Raw genomic sequence first — 22,610 nt, forward strand, 5'->3', positions numbered from 1 at the left:
TTCCTTTGCATTTCTAGTCTTCTCTTCCTTACTTTTAAACAACTTTTAAGAATCAATTTCTTTCTCTGTTCTATGTTATCCAAGTGTTTCTGTCTTAATCAAATTCAAATCATTGCTAAATATATTTGGGATCTGTAGACTTTTTTGCTTTGATGTTTTATTATTTTCTTGATAATAAAATTTCCCTAAAATCTCTATCCTATTTCATTTTCTCCCTTTTAACATTTAATTTTTAAATTTTTATTAAGATATTCATACAATAAGTTTTGATCACCTCCCTATCCACCAGAATTCATGTTTATCTCTCTTTCTCATTATATCTATTTTTGGTTGCATCATCAAAAATGTTTTATAAACATTTTTCTGAGAATATTTGGGTTTTCAGGAAAATTGTGTACCAAATACATATAGTTGCCAAATTATCCAACTATATATTTCAAGTGTATAGTTTTGCCCTAGTTATCTATCCTTATTATGGTGCATTTATTAGAATTAAATCATCATAGGGTAGATTATAATTAGCAAAAACTTAAGTTTAAATTGGAGTAATGGAGTAATGTTCCTTTGCTCCTAGGTCCTGATGAACTGTTTGTTGATCCTACCTTGTTTACTTCAAGACTAAGACCCATTGATGCTAAAGTTGCCTAGCAACAAGCTAAAGTTAGGAATATCTAATTGTTTAAAGTATATCGATGCCAGTCGCACACTCCTTTAATCTCAGCACCAAGGAAGGAGAGGCAAGCAGATCTCTGTTTGTTTGAGGCTACCTGGTCTACAAAGCAAGTTCCAGAACAGCTAGATCTACACTGAAAAACTGTGTCTTAAAAACATAAATAAATAAATAACAGATAACAAATAAATAAAACATATCCCACGGAAGCAGATTTTTAATTAACTATATAATTTCATCATTTACTTCTGTTTTCCCTCCAACCTGTCCTATGTCCTTCTCCCTCACTCTCTCTCTCAATTTTCTTGGCCTCTTTTCTTTAACATTATTTCACACTCTCACATCCACACACAACTAAGTATATGAATATAACCTACTTAGTCCATTTAGTGTTGATCATATGTATATGCTTTTAGAGTTAGCTACTTGGTTTTGGATTACCTAAAAGGCAGGAGTATCTCTGGGGAAGACTAGTTTTTCTTCTCTCAGTCATCATTAATTGCTCATAGCTCTTCATCTAAGGGTGAGATTTCCCCTATCTACGTTGGCATGTCAACTGGTGTAGTGATTGTTCAAATCTTGTTTAGGTAGTTATGTTGTTGATATTTCATGAGTGTAATTTTCTTATCTATTAGATATAACCTCACAGCGAATTTACTGGTCCCATTTGTTGTTCTTTTGCTACAAGTATTGCCTAAGAAGCACAAGCACAAGACTCAGCACCCACATGGAGTTTATTGGTAGGGAGGAGAAAAAGGGAGGGGGGAAGAGAGAGCAAGGCAAGAGAAGAGAGAGAAAGGAGCAGAGCAAGAGCAAGAGAAGGAGGGGAACAATGTGGAGAAAGTCGATTCCACTGCCTTCTTGTCTGCAGTCCTTAGAGCCCTTTATAGCAGTTGAGATGAAAGGCAGGATTGCTCAGTGGCTAGTATTGCCACCAGTCTTCTTGGATGAAATGGGTAGTGCCAGCAGCTGACCTGTCTCTCTGTTATAAAAGCTTTTCAATGAAACATTTTAAATGCCATATTCTCTAGCTCTCTGAGCACTTGAGGGATGTCTGACTGTTTAGTATACCTTAGTATACAAAATTTGTCTTTAGTTGCTTGCCTTAAGCATATAGGTGGCTAAGTAAGGCTTTGTCCCTGTAATTAATCTGTCTGGAAAACTGGATACAAGCTGAGAGGCTGTGGAGAGATGTTTTACTCAGAGCCCTCCAACCTGACTGTAACTGTCTTAAAATCTTTATTTCCTCTTTAAATAGATGTTCCCTGAGACTTATTTGCATGAGGTGTGTTGAGAATTGGCTGAGTTCCCCATAGTCAGTAATTTTATACATTTTGACCAGCCATGGATTTCTGTAATGGTCTATGTCTTCTACAATAAAAAGTTTCATCAATATGGGGTAAGGACTGCATTTACCTCTGGGTATAAGCATGTGTATTTAGTGTACAGCTAGAAATTGTGTTAGGAAAATGGAAATAATAATAAAAAGCTTCCATGCACCCAAGGCTAGAATCAAGTGATTGAAAAGGAAGCAATGTAGTAGCAGAGAATTTTCATCAACTATAAATCTGCCAGAGGATTAAAACACACACACACACACACACACACACACACACACACACACACACACACATTTAATTTGATATTGACTGCTGGTTTGCTACTAGCCAAGTACATATAAATGTTTACTCATTAAAGTTACACCTGACTTCTCAATGGAGACTGTAAAAGCCAGGAGGGGCTGGATATGTAAACTCTAAGAAACCATAAAGCTTATCCTAGACTACTATACCCAGCAAAACTGAAATCATCATAAGTGAAGAAAACAAGACACTTCATGACAAAGTCAAATTTAAACAATGTCTGTCCACATATTCCTCTCTACTGAAGATACAAAAAAACAACTTCATCTCAAGGAAGTTATCTACATCCATGATAATAAAATAGACTTCAATCCAAAATTAATCAAAAGAGATGGAGAAGGAAGTTTTGTACTTATCAAAGGAAAAATCCACCAAGATGGTGTCTCAATTATGAAATCTATGCCTCAAATACAAAGCCACCTACATTTGTAATAAAACATTGCTAAAGCTTAAATCAAATATTGAACCATACACATTAATAGTGAGAGATTTCAATGCTTCACCCTCACCAACAGACAGGATATCCAGACAGTAATTAAACAGAAATAAAAGATCTAACAGATCTTATGATTCAAATGGATCTAACAGATATCTGGAGAACATTTCACACTAACACAAAAGAATATACTTTCTTTTCAGCACCTCATAAAACCTTCTACAAAATCAAAAAATGAATTGGTCAAAGAGTTAAGTCTCAAAACACAGAAAAGAATTGGAATAACCCCCTCTATATTATCAGATTACTATGGGTTAAAGCTGGAGTTCACCAACATCACAAACTACATAAAACCTACAAACTCATGGAAATTGAATAAATCTTACCTAAGTTACCACTGAGTCAAGGAAGAAATAAAGAAAAGAATCAATGACTTTCTAGAATTCAATCTTATGGGACCCAATAAAAGCAGTGGAAAGTCCATTGCACTACATGTCCACACAGAGAAATCTCACTGGAGAAATCTCATACAAGTGAATCAACAACATTCCTAAAAGCTCAAGAAGAAAAAGAAGCAATCATATCAAAGAGGAGTAGATGGCAAGAAATAAACTAAGGGTTGAAATCAACAAATTGAAACAAAAAGAACAATACAAAGAAACAAAGAGTTGGGTTTTTTTTTTTTTAAATTTAAATTTGAAACAAGCTTGTTTTACATGTCAATACTAGTTCCTGTACCCTCCTATCCTTCCCCTCCCCCTCCACCAACTCCCATCCAATCCCCTTTCTGCTCTTCAGGGTGCAGATTTCCATGGGGAGTCTTCCAAGTCTGTCCTATCATTTAGAGCAGGGCCTTGGCCCTTCTCCATGTGTTGAGGCTGAGGGAGTATCCTTCTATGTGGAATGGGCTCCCAAAGTCCATTCGCATACTGGGGATAAATACTGATTCATTACCAGAGGCCCCATAGCCCTGTCCTCCTAAATAACACCCACATTCAGGGAGTCTTGGTCGGTCCTATGCTGGTTTCCCAGCTGTCAGACTGGAGTCCAAGAGGTCCCCCCCCTGGTTCAGATCAGCAGTTTCTGTGGGTTTCTCCAGCCTGGTCCTGATCTCTTTGCTCATCACCCTTCCCTCTCTGCAACTGGATTGCAGGAATTCAGCTCAGTGTTTAGCTGTGGGTGTTGGTTTCGGCTTCTATCAGTTACTAGATGCATGCTCTAAGATGGCATATAAAGTAGTCAAACAATCTAATTATCAGGGAGGGGCATTTAAGGTAGCCTCTCTAATATTGCTTAGATTGTTAGTTGGGGTCATTCTTATAGATCTCTGGACATTTCCCTAGTGCCAGGTGCAGCTTCCACTTTTTGTGAGGGAGTGTTCACAACTCTCCAATGCCTACACAGAAAATACAATTGGAGGGTATATGGTAACCTAGAGTTTACTGTTCTGAGGTATGACCAAACTGTCTTTCAAGTGGTTTACATTCCTATCAGGCAAGGATGAAGGTTCAGTATCTTTACATCTTTTCTGGTCCTTGTGGTCATCACCTTTGTGAGCATGTGTGTGCTTCATGTACAGGACTGTGTCAGTGTGTGTGCCCATGGCCATATGCTGCCCTTTGCTGCACCAAGTCGGGTTTCCCACTGAAATGGAGGATTAACATTTTAGCTGGGTAGCTCAGAGGTTTCACTATCTGCCTGTTTCTACCCCTCAATGCTGGGTGACCTACAAGCACACCTTTGCCTGGCTTTTTATGTGGGTTGCAGAAACTTAAACTTAGGTCCTTAAGCTTGCAAAACAAGTGCTTTTATCCCCTGAGCCACCTTGTCAATCCCTCATCTGCCTTTTCAAAGTCATCCTACTGGGTATAAAGTGGTATCCTCTAACTTGGCTTTGCATTTCTCAGTGAATAATTCCCCTCCTTCCTCTTCCCTTCTCTCCTCTTCCCTCCCCTCCCCTCTCTTCCCCTCCCTTCTTCTCCCTCCCTCTCCCACCTCCTCCCCTTAAGTAGAAGAAAGGGTCAGTCACTTGTAAGAAATCAGCTGTGTTAAAAGAATTTATCTGAAAAAGCTTCATGGCTTCAAGAGGACTATTGGTATGCTCTGACAGGTACATAGAGTGCTGCAGCCAATACTAAACCAAGACAACATTTTCACAACCCCAAAGGGCTCTCTGGTTGCCCTCTGTAGCCAATCCCCACTTCACATCCCTCAAGTTCAACAGCCACTGAACATCAACATTTACTCTGCATTATGCTGAACTTGCCATTTACTATTAAATCTGCCTCCTAAAGGTGTGAGAATATCATTAGCTCCAAATTACAGATAAGGAAAATGACCGGGGAAAGTAAGTCACCCAAGATTTTTCAGTTAGTAAGTTGTAGGGCCGGATGAAACTCTAATCTATTTAATTTCAACATTAAAAAGGGTTTCCTAAAATATGCAATTTGCCTTTGTTAAAAAACGTATAATTTCTGTCTACATATACTTCTGTATGTATATCTGTTGAGCATTTGTGGCTGACCTCTTCTAAAATAAAATGTTTAGGTGACTTAACCCCACTACCTTGTAATTCAATTCTGACAGGGATCAAAGTCTTCTCTATTGATTTGCTATTGCCTTCCTGGTCTTCATGAGTATTTCAATGTATGACTCCCAGGGCATTGTAAATCTGTTTTGTCCCCCATTATAAACAAATAATACATGAAGAAATATATGCAGTTACAGTGAGCTGTTAGCAGTTTAACCTCCCTCCATAACCGCGTTCAAGGTAGGGTAGACATGTTGGCTTTATTCACAATACATCTCTTATTAAAGCATATTTTACTTTCCCATTTGGCTTGTTGAATACATGAACTTGAATATTATCTTACTAAAGATAAAATCCTATAGCTATGCATTTCTAAGTTTTTCTTTAAGATATCCAGTGATACCCCCTTTTATAGATGTGTCATTAAAAAAAAAACTACTTAGACACAAGGATCAGCAATAATTGAGTCGCAGTTGGCTACAGCCTTCTTTTGTTTGCTGATATCACTAATAACATTTGGCATTTATACTCAACTAATGAGAGAAAATTAAAAATTACCATCTTTGTAATAAAGATAAATGCTTTATAATGTATCAGGATACAAAGAAAACCTACCTTTAAAAAATTAAAAAAGTAAAATTTAAAAATCAGTAAAACAAAAACCTATAATGGCTCCTCCTATTATGGTATCTTTTTTCTTGCTCTCCTCTATTCCTTCCTTGACTCAATCTTCCTGCTCCCTCATGCCCACCTCTCCCCTACTCTTCCTCCTAATTCCCTCTCCCCTCCCCCCATTCTCTCAATTTGTTTGGGAGATCTTGTCCCTTTCCCTGTCTCCAGGAGACCATATATGTCTCTCTGGAGGTGCTCCTTGTTTCCTAGCTTTTCTGGTGGAATGGATGGTAAGCTGGTAATCCTTTGCTTTAAGTCTAAAAAAGCATATATGAGTGAGTATATACTGTGTTTTTCTTTTTGTGAGTGTTACCTCACTGAGGATGGTTTCTTCTAGTTCTATCCATTTGCCTATCCATGTCAAGGTTCCATTATTTTTTTTTCTTCTGAGTAGTACTCCATTGTGTAAATGTACCATATTTTCTTCATCCATTCTTCAGTTGAGGGGCACTTAGTTTGCTTCCAGGTTCTGGCTATTACAAATAGCGCTCCTATGAACATAGTTGAACACATGTCCTAGTTGTATGAATGTGCATCTTTCGGGTATATGCCTGATAGTGGAATTACTGGATCTTGAGGTAGACTGATTCCCATTTTCCTGAGGAATGCCATAATTATTTCCAAAGTGGCTGTACAAGTTTGCATGCCCACCAGAGGTGGAGGAGTATACCCCTTTCTCCACATCCTCTCAAATATAAACTGTCTTTGGTGTTTTTGATTTTAGACATTCTGGCAGGAGTAAGATGGTATCTCAGAGTTGTTTTGATTTGCATTTCCCTGATGAGTAAGGATGTTGAGCACTTTTTAAAGCGTCTTTCAGCCATTTTAGATTCCTCTATTGAAAATTCTCTATTTAGTTCTATACCCTACTTTTTAATTGGATTACTTTAGTGTTTTAGCAACTAGCTTCTTGAGTTCTTTGTATATTTTGGAAATCAGCCCTATGCCAGAGGTGGGGTTGGTGACTATCTTTGCCCATTCTGCAGACTGTCGTTTTGTGTTGTTGACTGTGTCCTTTGCTTTACAGAAGCTTTTCAATTTCAGGAGGTCCTATTTATTAACTGTTGATCTCAGTGTCTGTGCTACTGGTGTTATGTTCAGGAAGTGGTCTCCTAAATCAATTCCTTCAAGGGTACCTCCCATGTTCTCTTCTAAGCAGTTTAGTGTGGCTGGATTTATGTTGACGTCTTTGATCTACTTGGACTTAAGTTTTATACATGGCAATAGATATGCAGTCTTCTACAAGTCAACATCCAGTTATGGCAGCACCATTTGTTGAAGATGCTTTCTTTTTTCCATTGTATAGTTTTAGCTTCTTTGTCAAAAATCAGGTGTTCATAGGTATGTGGGTTAATATCAAGGTTTTCAATTAGATTCCTTTGGTCTACCAGTCTATTTTTGCACCAATACCAAGCATATTTCAGGACTATAGCTCTATAATTGATAATAGAGCTTGGAGTTAGGGATGGTGATGCCTTCAGAAGTTTCCTTACTGTACAAGGTTGATTTGGGCCTTTTGTTGTTTCATATAAAGTTGAGTATTGATTTTCAAGGTCTTTGAAGAATTGTACTAGGGTTTTGATGGGGATTGCATTGAATCTGTAGATTTTTGTTTTTGTTTTTATTTTATTTATTATTTTTTGTTTTAAAATTTTTTGCTCTTATTCCAGTTCCCTATCCCCTTCTCTCTCTCCCTCTCTCTCCCTTCCTCCATGCCCCCAAGCACCCTCCCATCCCATCATCATCCCCTACTCCACAGGGAGGGTGGTGCCTTCCAGAGGGGTCAAAAAAATCTGACAAGAAATTTGGAGTAGGGAGTAGGACTTCCCTCCTGCCTCTAGGTTAAGGAAGTATCCCTCCATGGGGAATGTGCTCCAAAAGTCCTTTTGTGCACCAGGGATATATCCTGGTTCCACTGTCAGAGGCCTCTTAGGCTGCCCAGGCCTTCTAACTGAAACCCATGTTCAGGGGGTCTGAGTCAATCCAATGCTGGTTTCCCAGTTTCCAGTCTGGGGGTCCCTTTGCTCCTCCTTGTTAAGGTCAGCTGTCTCTGTGGGTTTCTGTAGCCTGGTCTTGTCCTTCTTCTCTGCATCTGGATTCCAGTGTGGCTCAGTGTTTAGCTGTTGGATGTCTGCTTCTGTTTCTATCAGCTACTAGATGAGGTCTCTACGATGGTAGAAAAGTTAATCAATCTCATTATCCGAGAAGGGCATTTATGGTAGCCTTTCCACCACTGCACAAATTGTTAGTTGGGATCAGTCTTATAGGTCTCTGGACATTTCCCTAGAGTCAGTCTTCTCTTCAAACCTATAATGGCTCCCTCTTTTATGGTCTCTCTCTCTCTCTCTCTCTCTCTCTCTCTCTCTCTCTCTCTCATTTATTTCTCCCCTGCCTGAATCTTCCTAGTTTGAGGTGCTTTCCTCTCCTCCCCTTCTCTTTCTCCTTGCTCCCTCTCAACTCACTGCATCCCAACTTCCAATATGCTCAGGAAATCTTGTTCCTTTTCCCTACTGTGAATGAACCTCTTAGATCTCTCTTGTTTCCTAGTTTCTCTGGCAGAGTGAATTCTGGGAAGAGCTTTTTTCTTTTTCTTTTTTTTTATTTTATTGTTTTTATTTAAATTTGAAACAAGCTTGTTCCCAGTTCCAGCACCCTCCTGTCCTCTCCTGTTCCTCCAACCAACACCTCTCCTATCTCTTTTCTGCTCTCCAGGGAGGGTGAGGCCTTTCCTGGAGAGTCTTCAAAGTCTGTCATATCATTTGGAGCAGGGCTGAGGCCCTCCCCTGTGTTTCTAGGCTGAGAGAGTATTCCTCTATGTGGAATGGGTTCCCAAAGTCCATTCATGTACTGGGGATAAATACTGATCCATTTCCAGAGGCTAGTCCTTCCAACTAACACCCACATTCAGTGGATCTGGATGAACTGGTGCTGGTTTCTCAGCTATCAGGCTGGAGTCCATGATCTCCCCTTGTTCAGATCAGCAGTTTCTGTGGGTTTCTCTAGCTTGGTCTTGACCCCTTTGCCCATCACTAATTCCTGTTTGCAGCTGCATCCTAGGAGTTCAGCTCAGTGTTTACTTGGATATCTGCTTCTTCTTCCATCAGCTACTAGGTGAAGCTCAGAGAGAGTGCTCAGAGTTCTACTCTCTCCATCCTCCATGATGAATCTCTTCCTCTCTGTTCTGGAAACCTCCTTGTCTCCCAGTCCTGCCTATCTTGCTTTCCTCTTGGTCAAAGTGCTTATTCTTTAACCAATAAGAGAAACATATTTACAGAATGACATCTCTGATCATCTCTTTTCTGTCTAAAATAGAAAGAAGGGTTTTAACTTTAACATAGCAAAATATATAACAAAACTGTTATCCAATAAGAACCATAGTTAACAATATTTAGTCCATTAGCATTTAGCAAGATTTAAAGAAAATATTTTATCATCTATCCTATCTTTGTGAGTCTAATGTCCTATATGTAACTTATCTTTAATCCTACTTAAGGAAAACTATAACCATAACTAACTGTCTTCAACTCCATCAAAGACCACAGAAGGATAATATATAACTCTAGAAATGACAGAGGCATCTCACTCTCTGGTCAGTCACACGAAGTTCTTCTGTAATGTTCCATCTTCAACCTATAGGCCATAGTGTGTCTGGCAGACTCCTCAACAAAGCAGGAAACTTTAAACTGTCCATCTGTATTGGCAGTTTGTCAGTCACTTTTCTCTGTGTCCTACAGAATGTCTGGCAGACTCTTCTTCCATGAAACAGGGACCCTGTAGCAATGTCTATCTTGTTTCAGCAGTCATTTTTCTGTGGGTCCTGAATGTCCAATTTATGTAGCATAAAGTCAAACAGTATAGTCAAGAGCAGTTTCTTGTTTTGCCATACTGGGAGTAAACTTCACAAGTTTCTTTAATGTTCAACTTCCTTTCTGACACAGGTGGTGTTGCCAGGAGCAGGTAGGTCTCACTGTCAAGAAAAACCCTAAACCATTTTAAATGCCTTATTCTGTAGGTCTTTGAAACATTTGAAGAATACCTATTCATCTCAAATACATCTCTGTATATCTAGAAATCCTAATTAACTTAACTATACGTTTTGACTGTTATAGATAACTATCTAAAATCTGTACTAAATGAGCTATATAAACACAATACCTAAACAAGAGGAGAAATATACATATCACAAAATCTACCTTAAATTTGTATCAATAAATGAAAATCTATTTAAAAACAAAGTATACATTTTTATACTATATTCCCCCCCTTTTTTTGCCTTTAAAAAGAGATTGCTTGTGATCACTAACCATTTATAACCAACCCCTTTTAGATGAAAAACAAATATTTATAAACAATATTTGGGAATTCGGGTGTCTTCTGTCTAAACTGCTTCCTGCTGGTAGGGGCCACTATCATGGGGCTGCCTTGTCCCAGCTGTTTTGAATGTTGGATCATCTGGAACACTATTTCTGGGGGTCTTTCTTGATCAAACCATGTTAGTCTGGAAGGAAAACAGAGTTTTTTATTTTCTGTGAAAACAAAAATAGAAATCCTTTCCCCCCAGTAATCTGTCTTTGGACTTAAATTTTGAAGTCAAAGCATTTTTAAAATATATAAATTGGATTAATCTAGCAGCATTTCTTTTTAAAAGTTATTGCTATTTCCTCAGCAGTAAAACAATATAAACACAACAGAATAGCATACAGTATCCGAAGTCTCTCTGTGCTTCCTTCCTTTTTTTTTTCTGTCGGCCAAGTTTTTATTGTTTTTTAATTTTATATTTTATTTTTATTTTACATATCAATCCCAGGTCCCTCTCCCTCCCTCCTCCCTCCCTCCTTCTTTCCCTCTCTTCCACCCTCCCATGCCCCCACCACCCTTCCATCCCCCACTCCACATGTAGGGTGATGCCTTCCAGGAGGGGTCATCTGAATCTGTCAAGTCATTTGAAGTAGGGACTAGGCCTTCTCTCCTGCATCTAGGTTAAGGGAATATCCCTCCATGGGGAATGTGCCCCTAAAGTTTTTTTGTACATCAGGGATACATCCTGGTTCCACTGAGGTCCCTTAGACTGCTCAGGCCTTCTAGCTGAGACCCATATTCAGGGGGTCTGAGTCAATCCCATGCTGCATTCCCAGCTATCAGTGTGGGGACCCATTAGCTCCTCCTTGTTTAGGTCAGCTGTCTCTATGTGTTTCTATAGCCTGGTCTTGTCCCCCTTCTCTGCGTCTGGATTCTAGTTCAGCTCAGTGTTTAGTTGTGGGTGTCTGCTTTTGTTTCCATAAGCTCCTAGTTGGGGGCTCCATGATGGTGTATAAGTGAGCCGGCAATCTCATTGTTAGTTGGGGTCAGTCTTGTAGGTATCTGGACATTTCTTTAGATTCAGTTTTCTCTTCAAACCTATAATGGCTCCCTCTTTTATGTTCTCTTCTCTCTCTGTCTCTGTCTCTCTTTCCCTCTCCTCTATTCCTCCCCGGACTCAATCTTCCTAGTTCCATGTGCTTTCTTTCCAATTTGTTTCTCCTTGATTTCCGTTTGTTTTCTTATTGCTCTAGCTAGAACTTCAAGTTCAATATTAAGGAAATAAGGCAAGAGTGGACAGCCTTGTCTTTTTCTTGATTTTAGAGGAATCTCATTGAGTTTCTCTCCATTTAGTTTGATTTTGGCTCTTGGTTTGCTCTATATAGCCTTTATTATGCTTAGGTATGTTCATAATATCCCTCATCTCTCCAAGACGTTTATCATGAAGTGGTATTGGATTTTGTCAAAGGCTTTTTCAGCATCTGGTGAAATTATCATGTAGTTTTTCTTTTCCAGTTTGTTTATATTGTGGAGTACATTGACGGATTTTTATATGTTGAACCATCCCTGAATCTCCAGGATGAAGCCTACTTGGTCATGGTGGATGATTTCTCTGATGCGTTCTTGGATTCAATTTGCCAGTATGTTATTGAGTATTTTTGCATCAATTCTGTTCATGAGGGATATTTGCCTGTAGTGCTCTTTCTTAGTTGTGTCTTTGTGTTGCTTGGGCACTATGGTAATTGGGTAATTGTAGCCTAGTTTAAAAAAAAAAGTTTGGCAATGACCCCTCTACTTTTGTGGAAACTTTGAGGAATATTGATATTTTCTGTTCTTTGAATTTTTGGTAGAATTCTGCACTTAAACCATCTGGCCCTGTGCTTTTTTTTTTTTTTTTTGGTTGGGAGAATTTTGATGACAGCTTCAATTACAGCTTCTATTTCATTCAGGGTTATAGGTTTATTCAAAATTCTTATCTGTTCTTAATTTAATTTTTGGTATGTTTTTGGTATGTGATATCTATTCAGAAAACTGTTCATTTCTTTTAGATTTTCAATTTTTTTGGAGTTCACATTTTCAAAGTATGACCTGAAGTTTCTCTGGATTTCCTCAGTGTCCATTGTTTTGTTCCTCTTTTCATTTCTGATTTTGTTAATTTGCATGTTTATTCTCTGCCTTTTGGTTAGTTTGGATAAAGATTTTTCTATCTTGTTGATTATCTGGAAGAACCAACTGTTTGTTATATTTATTCTTTGTATTATTTTCCTGGTTTCTACTTTATTGATTTCAGCCCTCAATTTGATTTCCATGGCATTTGCTCATCCAGGGTGAGTTTGCTTCATTTTGTTCTAGAGCTTTGAAGTGTGATGTTAATTCTTTTATATAACTAATCTCCAGTTTCTTCAATGTGGGAACTTAGTGCTGTGAACTTTCCTCTTAGCACTGCTTTCAAATTGTCTCATAAGTTTGGGTATGTTCTGTCTTCATTCTCACTGAAATCTAGGAAGTTTTTAATTTCTTTATTTCTTCCTTGACCCAGGAATGCTACAAGTGCCCTGTTGGTCCTACATTTTGAAACTCCTCCCTACTACTTCCCCTCTCCTCCTTGACTCCTAGTCCTGCCTATCTTGCTTTCCTATTGGCCAACAGTGCTTTATTCATTAACCAATAAGAGAAACATATTTACAGAATGACATCTCTCATCACCTGTACTTTTCAAAATTGGAAAAATCTAAAAACTGAAGCACAAATTTCTTGATAGATACCACTTACTAAGATTAAATTAAAATCAGATATAAATAATTTAATCATACCTATAACACCTAAGGAATACAAGTAGCCATTAAAATACCCCAACTAAAAAAAGCCCAGGGTCAGATGGTTTGAGCATAGAATTTTACCAGACTTTCAAAAGAGTGAATACAAATACTCCTCAAATTATTCCATAAAATTGAAACAGAGAATACTGCCAATTTTTTAATAAAATAAACATTTAAGATCCTCATTTATTCTTTATGAAAAAATATTTAATTATTTTAATACCAACTTGTCAATTATATATTAGCAATTGAGATTGTTTAGCTTCAAAACATAAACACTTAAATTGATTTCATAATCTTGAGATACTCAGAAAAGAAATAGAAATGATTGAAATTTAAGCAATTTTAGTATTGAAAAATCATAATACTAAGATAATCAACTTTGTGGGGATAAAATGTAAGAAGATTACATGATTATAACCCACTGTCTGTACAGTTTAACACTTGAAGTAAACTACTCCTTTGTGACTATAATTCAGACACCCTGTGAAAAACAGTTTTGTCTTTCTGTTGGTCCCCTCTGTAAGAGCTTAATTAAACTTTGCCATGAAAGAACCAAAAATTAAAAAAAGATAATCAACTTTGTTTTTCTTCTTACATTAGTAATTATAACAGAACTGAAATGAACTCTACAAAATGTCTCCTATTCCCACAGTTTATTCCAGTTAGGGACTCAATGTCAAAGTTGACAATTTATGAATCTTTAAACTGAAAGAGAATCTAATGTAACCACTTTGTATCAAAAGGAAAACAAAAAACCAATAAAGATATGTTTTAACTGGGGAATTCTTACAGAGGTAGACTATGGCACTTTAACATATCTTGCTGATGATTCTGAAGACAAACAAAAGGGTTATATACTAAGAGATTATAATGAATGAAGGAGGGAGATGAATAAATATTCAATGAGTAATAATTACAGAGAAATGAAAAATGATAAAAATAATGCAATTCAAGAAGCTCTGTGTAACTTTACTAGAAAAGAAGCATAAATTTATACAACAGTTTATTATGAAGAACATAAAATATTAAATCAATTTGTTAAATTTTAAATTAAAGTATCTTTGGGGTGAAGTAACTAGTAATAAAGGGATTATTTTTTCCCATTGTGTGTTGAAGAGAAATAGGCAGAGATAGGCAGAGGTGTTGGGGGGGGGAGACATAAAGGGAAAAGGGGAGGGGCATTTTTAAATAAAATTATGTCCTGTCACAACTATTTTAGGTTCTTCTTTACCTTCCCAGAGAAATTCACAGTGACTGGCTTGGAGGGGCCAGTCTTGGCTCCATTGGGTGAAAACCTTGAACTCAGTTGTCAGGTGTCCCCATCACAACATGCACAGCACATGGAGATTCGCTGGTTCCGGTACCATTATACACAGCCAGTGTACCTGTACAGGGATGGCAAAGACATGTATGGAGAAACTATCTCCCAGTACGTGGAGCGGACAGAACTCCTGAAAGATGACATTGGAGAAGGAAGAGTGACCCTCAGGATCTTCAATGTGACCATTGATGATGATGGGCCATTTCACTGTGTCTTCAAACACCGCAATTTTTATGAAGAGCATGTCACAGAGGTCAGGGTCACAGGTAGGCGTGGGTCTTTCTGAGGTTTCTATGAATTCACATTCTCAATACATCAGCGTTTGAAGCTTAAGGAAATGTTCAGTGTTTCTTGGTCTATATTACATTGTTTGATTACCAAGATCAGTTTTATAATTTTTTTTTAACTCAAATCAAACATAATATTATGGCAGTATACACATCAAGTCTTAACACTAAATTCTGTTTTAGGTTTACACAAATTGCCAGATTTCTAACATTTTTACCAAGCAGTTTTAAGTTTGTCTTATTCTTTCAATAATTTCTAACAGCATTTTAATAAAATGTGATTTTCACCAGTGATTTAAACTTTAAAATAATTTTCTTTGTGATGAAAGATGTCATTCTGTAAATATATTTCTCTTATTGGTTAATGAAGCACTGTTGGCCAATAGGAAAGCAAAATAGGCGGGGTTAGGAGACTAAGAGGAGAGAGGAAGAAGTAGGGAGGAGATTCAAGATGTAGGACTAGAGAGAAGACTACGGGGACCTCTCTCCAGTAAAATAAGACCATGTGGAAATATTTAGATTAATATAGAAACTGGTTAATATTTAAGACAGAGCTAGCCAATAAGAAATGCTAGTAACAGGCTAACATCTTTATATCTAATACAGCGTCTCTATTATTTGGGGCTGACACGGCACAGCAGTGGGACAAGCCTGGAGGGATAAACATGCTCGTACATCTTTGTGGCAATTTTAATTCCCAATTCTCCATTGACTACTTAGTGTAAGGCTAACATTCCTGACTCGTCAGTGTCTGCAAGTATAATATATTTAAGGTTGTCTTCTTATCCTGTAAACTATTAAGAATGAAAAAATAATGGCAGGAAAGTGAGGAATGAGGAAAAATGAAGTGATCTGTATTCTGAGCATATGTTTTTGGACTCTAAGATAATAGGTAGCTAATATTTGTGAGCCTCATATTTTCTCTAAACCCAATAGTTAAGAGCTGACCTGAGGAATGTAATGTAACTAATTTATATTTTAAAGTCAGGTGTGCTGACACAGGTCTTTAGTGCCTGTATTTGGGAGGCAGAGACAGGCAGATCTCCATGAGTTCAAGGCCAGCCTGGTTTTCACAGAGTTCTAGACTAGCCATGTCTCTATAAAGAATTGCAACCATTTCAGGATTCCACAGTGAGACCCTGTTTGAGAAAGAAAGGGAGGAAGGAATAACTAAAGAAAAAGAAAGATTGCATATATATATATATATATATATATATATATATATATATATATATATTTAAGTTAAGAACCTAAAATCAATCATTCTTTTCTGATATAGCACATGACACAGTTTAGGGGTTTAGTCATCACATGCAGAAAGTAGGACTGGGTCAGACAGAAAGTATATAAAATAATTCTGTTGTATTAGAAAGGTTTTGTAGACAGAGTTGTTTGTGGGGGGGGGTGCAGGTAGGTTAAATCACAATTCTTCCTTCTTCACACTTTAGGCAAGTCTTATGTCCCAGATAATGTACTAATACTTTCTACCATTGAACCACCAATGCGTCCTTAGTGTACTAATACTTTCAAAGACATTAACTTGATTTAAATTAGTATGAAGAGTATTTTGAAAAAACTGAAGTATTATTTATGCGGTATGAAATAGTTTGTATTTAAATATCAACTGAATTCATAGAACATGAAATCGAAGCTGCAATTTAAAATTCAGAATTGTATTTATAATATTGTTGACTTCATCATTTGTAATTGGGCTCAACAATGGCTAAGTGTTGACCACTGAAAACTATTTTAAGCCACAGTTTCTATGAGGAAATAAATATTGATTTTTGCTTATTACTGTATTTCAATGTCCCAAACCAGTCTGAAGTTAGTAAGAAGTAATATTTTTTTTTGTGAATCAGTAGATAAATTAAACAATCACCTGTATTTATATAACATGTACCTTTTCATACAGAACATGTTGCTAGTGGTGTACTGTGATTGTATATCAGGTCCTTTCCTATTTTTGAAACTCATGCAATCAGATTCCTTAACTCTTCAGGCTTTAGTAATTTTATTTTTCTGTTCTATTTCCCATTTTATTCACTAAAATGTTGTTTTATTTCGGTGTTCCCATCCAGCTGTGGGCTTGCAGGTACAGATTCATGTGCATCCTCCTAATACCAAAGGTTTAATAGTGGAGTGCAACTCTGGAGGTTGGTTTCCACAGCCTCTCATGGAATGGAAGGACAGCAGAGGAGAGGTCATTCCAGCTGCATCAAAATCTCATTCTCAGGATGAAGGCAAACTATTCAATGTAAAGATGATTCTTCTCATTAATGACAGTTTCTCCCAGAGAGTCATTTGCTGCCTTCAGAATCCTCTGACAGGCCAAAAGCAAAGGACAAGTATTTCCATATCAGGTAAAGTCTTAAGTATTTGTTCTTCAGTATCAGCTATGTCAGATGATTTAAAGCTAAACAGAATAAATGATTCACTTTCCTTCTTGAGTTGGTTTCCAATCCAAAGCACTAGTTTATTTTAGTTTTATCCATCATATTATTTTATCTTGATTACTGTCTTTTCCACATTCTTTTATTTCAATTTGCCTATTAGAGTTCTATGGAAGTTTCAAAACTTTATTTGGGGACATTTTACATACATACATACATACATACATACATACATACATACATACACACCACATACACACACACATACATACACACACACACACACACACACACACACACACACAGTGATACGTGACCATATCTATCTCCTTTCAGCTACCCCTTTATCCTCCTCAACACCAACATATTTGGACTCCATATCTTTTTTTTTTTTTTGTAATTGATAACCCACTATGTCCATTTAGTGCTTTCCCATCTGTGAATGACTGTGGGGGCATCCACGGAACCATGTGAAACTTCTAAGTGGCTACATCCTAGACAGATAATGAATTACCTTCTCTCAGAAACTATCTACTGTAATTGTTCCTCAGTTCATTTCAGAGTACTGTTCCCCATCATTTGGCTCTTAGACTCTTTCTACCGTCACTTCTCAAATGTTCACAGAACCTTAATGACAGTGGAACAATATAGGTGTCATGTTTAGGGACTGAGTACCCAGTTTCTTATTCTCAGAATTTTGATAATTGTCTATATGCCATTGCAAATAAAGCTTCTCTGACCAAGATTGTGAAGAGTCTAGGTTTGTGAGTGTAAATAAATTATTTAGAAGACAGTCAACACAAACACTAAGAAAAATAACAAGAACATATTCTACACTAGTCCTTATGAGTTTCTGAGTCAGGAGCTTTTGACCAAAATTGTGTAATTAGGGAAGAAATTCCCTCCTGTGGAACAAGATCAGAAAAACAGTTACCCTATTATAGTTGTGCCACTATTGCCCCAGTAGGTTCGTTAGTATTATATTATGCAGAATTAAGCACAGGGAAGGACCATTGGTGTCTTTTCTCCCAGTCACCTTTGTAGAAGCTTCCTGTACTATACAAGTTAGTCAACATGGAGGAAGCTTGATTAATTCATTGCCTTCAAAATTATACATCATATATTCAGCTTCTCTAATCAAAATCCTTCAAATAATTCTTGACTTCTTTCTGTATGGAGGTAGATATCTTTAAAATATATTTACAGTCTCATTGTTACTGTAATACCAAAGCATAAATTTGATTCTTGGATCCAACAGTTTAGAGTCAGTCCTATATTTCAAATGAAAAACAGAACGAGATCTTGATGAGTGAATTGTGTTTGATCCAAGGGATTCACAAGTGGTAGAAAGAAAGAACCCACTCACACAGTAGTCCTCTGACTTCCTGATGCACATACATGAGCACACACCCACATATACACACACACACATACACACACACACACACACACTATATATATATATATAGTGTGTGTGTATAAATATATGTATGTATATATATATATGTTTATATAAATTTATAAGCTGAATAAAATTTAGAAAAAGCTGTTGATGGTAATATATGATATAGAAATTTAAGCTTTGTGGAGTCAAATAGAAATCTGATTGCATCTCACTAATAGCATCAGCTGCTATCAGATTATATAAAAGAGAATACATAAATGAAAGAGTTGAGTGTGTTTTTGAGGAAGACACCATGGTAATACTGCCAAGAAAGTTGTTGCTTTCAAGGGCTAGAGAGAAATCTCTTCATGGTGCAGGGTGTTTGTCAGACCTATGCTCCTGGAGTTTAAAATATGTTGAGAGATAGAGAAATTCATAAAAAAGGCCAGAGGAAAAAAGTGGAGTCAGGTTGACGAGTGTGTTATTCATCATCACTTTTGCCCACTGATACCCCTGCCATTCAGTTTCAAGACTCTATCACCCATGCTCAGTTTTAGCAATAGGATCCTCAAATTTCCCACTGCTATTTTTGCCCATGATTTTATATAATCAACCATGAAGCATTACTCTCTGTTCAAGTTCTTGAATAATTCCCCCATTTTTTTTCCAGAATAAAATGTCTCACAATGTTCTGTGTTGTATTTGCCTATTACCTAATCTGTTCTAATCTTCTGTGATCTTCAATTTTCCACACCGATCTACTCACACAAACTCTGCTTCTTTTCATCCATAAAGACTGAAGACTAACTCCTGCTCTCAGATCTTCACTCTGGATGTCTTTTATTGTTAGCATGCTATAAATTGTACTCCCTCCCTTATTTCTTTTAACTGTCTTCTGCTCAACTATCGACTGTCTTAAAACTACATAGACAAAAACACCTAAAAGTGTATCATCTCTACCCTCTAAACACCTGGTATTCTGTTATTTCACCATTTCTTATTTTTAAGGAATGATTTCCTTTTAACATACTGTATAACTTACTTATATTATTATTCCTCACCTACCTATGTCTCAAAAGCATAAAAGTAAATCTTTGTTGGTTGTATATAATGATATGTGTAAACTGTTTCAAATATTTCTTAATGCTATTATTTTCAAACAAAACCAATTGAAATAAGTGAATTGAAATAAAACTTACAGTTTGCCTTATAAACTGGCAAATAATCATGCATATGTCAGTTTTTTATATGTGATCATGATACCAATGTAAGAATGAGATGAAGAGAGGCATAATGAAAACTCAAGAGAATTATATAGGGACAACACTTTAGACAATTTAGTTTCTTCAAAATATCTCTGCATTTATTTTTCACTCAAGTTTATTTTCTTATTCAATGAAATCTTCAATAAGAAAGTGTCAGAAACAGGAAGATAAATAATTCTAAGTTATAAACAAAATTTCAATAATCTATCCTCATTCCAGAGTTAATAGCATTTGTGTATACATACAGACACATATATATATATATATACATATATATATGTGTGTGTGTGTGTGTGTGTGTGTACCCACATACTCTTACAACATACATCTATATGACAATCTATGTGTATAGAAACATGTATAAATCACACACATATATAATGTATGTACAACACATGCATATATAAACAACAGAAATAAAATAGGAGCCACTTGTTATTTATTTAGAACTTAGGTAAATCATAAAATGCATATTTTATGAATCATATCTTCCATATAAAGATGATTTTTAAAAACATGTTTGAATGCTATAGGTGTAGCACAGTTGATCGAGTATTTGCCTAAAATGCACAAAGCAATGGCTTCAATCCCTTGCATCACATACATAAGGTTTATTGTACTCTATTAACCCTAGCACTAGGGAGATAGAGACAGAAGAATCAGGACTTCAAGGTCATCCATCCATATATGAATTCTGTGCTGGACACAGTTTAGAAACTTAAAAAAAGAACAGTAGGATGGAGTTAGGAATTACATAATCATAGTTCTTGGAAACCATATATTTCAGTCATAGGCAGAGGAAAGGAGGACTTAGCTTTGCCTCTTCCTTTTCACTAAAGAAGTTCCTGAGAGTGAGTGGAGGGAATATAGGAAAATTACTCTCATTTAACTTTACATTCATACCTGGCTTAGCTTTATTTCAGACCTGCCATGCTTTTAATTGAGCCCACAATAATTTTCTCCAAAGTGCATTACAACAAATATGACAGCAATATGAGAACTTAATAGAAACATACCTTGTAGGTGTCATCATTTGTTATGGGATGAGTCCAAACTCTTGAAATTTTCTACTTTCTAAGATTTGTGACCATTTATTTCAGATGAATTTTTTTCATGGAACAGGAAGTGGAAAATGATTCTGAGTATGATATTATTTGTGATGCTATTCTCAATACTGGTTTCCAGTTGCCAAACGCATATTAGAAATCAAAGTAAGTATGTTTGAAAGATGAGACATGCAAAAAGGGAAAGTGTTGGGGGGTGGTGCTAAAGCTGAAGGAACATCGATTCCTAAGCCTTTCTGTTTAGAATGCTCTAATGTGCCTTGTGTCATCAGTTAGATATGTGTCTCAGTTATTCCTTATTCCTAGATTGTCGTATCTTTCTGCTGAAACTGTTGGCAATGCTGTTTGTAAAATTTGGAGTCCTAGGACCTCAATCTTGTTGGAATTTTGTTGACATATTATGTTAGAGACCCAAACCAACCTGGAGAACTTTTTAAAATGTAATGCCATTCTCATGGGTTTGTCACTTCACTTCTTTGGGGATACAATGATCATGTCAGGGGTAACAGTGATGTTCTCAAATGTACATGGTAAAATGACTAAACAGAGATAACCTTTCAAAGCAAAAGGAGAATAGATCACAGAGAGAAGGTGTAGCATGAATACTAAAATCCTAAAGACAGATATTGGTGTTCAAGCTGTAGGTCAGAAAAACAAAGCAATCAGTCAGTAGCTTTTAACTCTATCAAGGCTAAAATAGAGAACTCATCTTCCCTATGCCAGGAAACTAAATCTTGTATGAGACTCTTTGCTTCTGACTTATATACCAACCTCGATTGTGATTATAGGCATGACCTCTGTTACTCTTTTGGACTGACTCACACTCATGTAGCCCTGGGTGGCCTTGAACTCACAGAGATCTATCTGCCTCTGTCTCCTGAGTCCTGGGATTAAAGTTATGTGCCACCAATGCCAACTTCTATGGCTAGTGTGGTTGGCTTGCATTCTCATCCTCAGGTAAGCTTTATTAAATCATAAACAATGCATCACCACAGGAGGGTTACTAATTGGGACATCTGATGACTTACAATAGAAGACAAATTTTTCATTCATTCTCAATTGTACTAAACTCAGGAGATGATAATAGAAAGATTGCTACATTTATATCATAAAAAAATCTGTCTTGGATTTGAGGGTCTCAATTTAAAAGAGCCTCAAATATAGATTTCTTTTGGAAGAGCACAATTAGGCATCCTAGATCTATTCCAATAAGTAGTTTAGCCATCAGGTAAGGATTTCAGTCTTAGTGGTCCTAAACTTTCCTGTAGTCCATAAATTTCCTGCTGACATTTAAACTTGTATTCTAGCCTGAGCTTGCTTATATACTCAAGTATCTTTCATTTTCTACCACTGCATCTAAGGGTTGTAGGGAGGTGTGCCTGAAAGCCATGTGGCCAAGATTGACCACAAATTTATTATTCTTGAGGATAACGTTGAAGTTGTTTCCTTCCACCTTCCTAACACTAAGATTATAGATATGTGCTGCAAGTGTGATTTTAAGCACTGCTAGGAATGGATCCCAGGCTTTTATTTATATTAACTGGGCTATATCCCCAGTCTGTTACCACATTCTTTAAAAGTGTAAGTATAAGGAAAGATGTGTATAATGTAGTTAGATATTAGGTAGGTTTTGATTTCAGGTTCTCTCAGAGGTCTATGATTTCATTAGTCCTGGATGGTTGAGTAGGATTCCAGGACCAGACACAATTCTCTCTTGTTAAGCAGGTCTTAAGTTCTGTTAGAGAGTTGTTCATTACCACTAAGGGCTCTTATGGCATATGCATATATATGTATGTAAAAACAATTGAAAAATAGGCCATGTAT

At 36.7% G+C, this 22,610-nt stretch overlaps 1 protein-coding gene across 1 annotated transcript in view; it reads left to right on the forward strand.

The window, feature by feature from the left end:
* LOC127225061 (selection and upkeep of intraepithelial T-cells protein 1) overlaps positions 1-22,610 on the forward strand; it is a 30,178-nt gene that overhangs the window by 1,568 nt on the left and 6,000 nt on the right. Inside the window, exons 2-4 of the mRNA XM_051188326.1 lie at positions 14,312-14,659; positions 16,762-17,043; positions 20,823-20,933. Coding sequence (XP_051044283.1) covers positions 14,312-14,659; positions 16,762-17,043; positions 20,823-20,933 — 741 coding nt within the window. The remainder of the gene's footprint in view (positions 1-14,311; positions 14,660-16,761; positions 17,044-20,822; positions 20,934-22,610) is intronic.

This window comes from Phodopus roborovskii, unplaced genomic scaffold (assembly GCF_943737965.1).
Source record: "Phodopus roborovskii unplaced genomic scaffold, PHOROB, whole genome shotgun sequence".
Classification (NCBI taxonomy): Eukaryota; Metazoa; Chordata; class Mammalia; order Rodentia; family Cricetidae; genus Phodopus; species Phodopus roborovskii.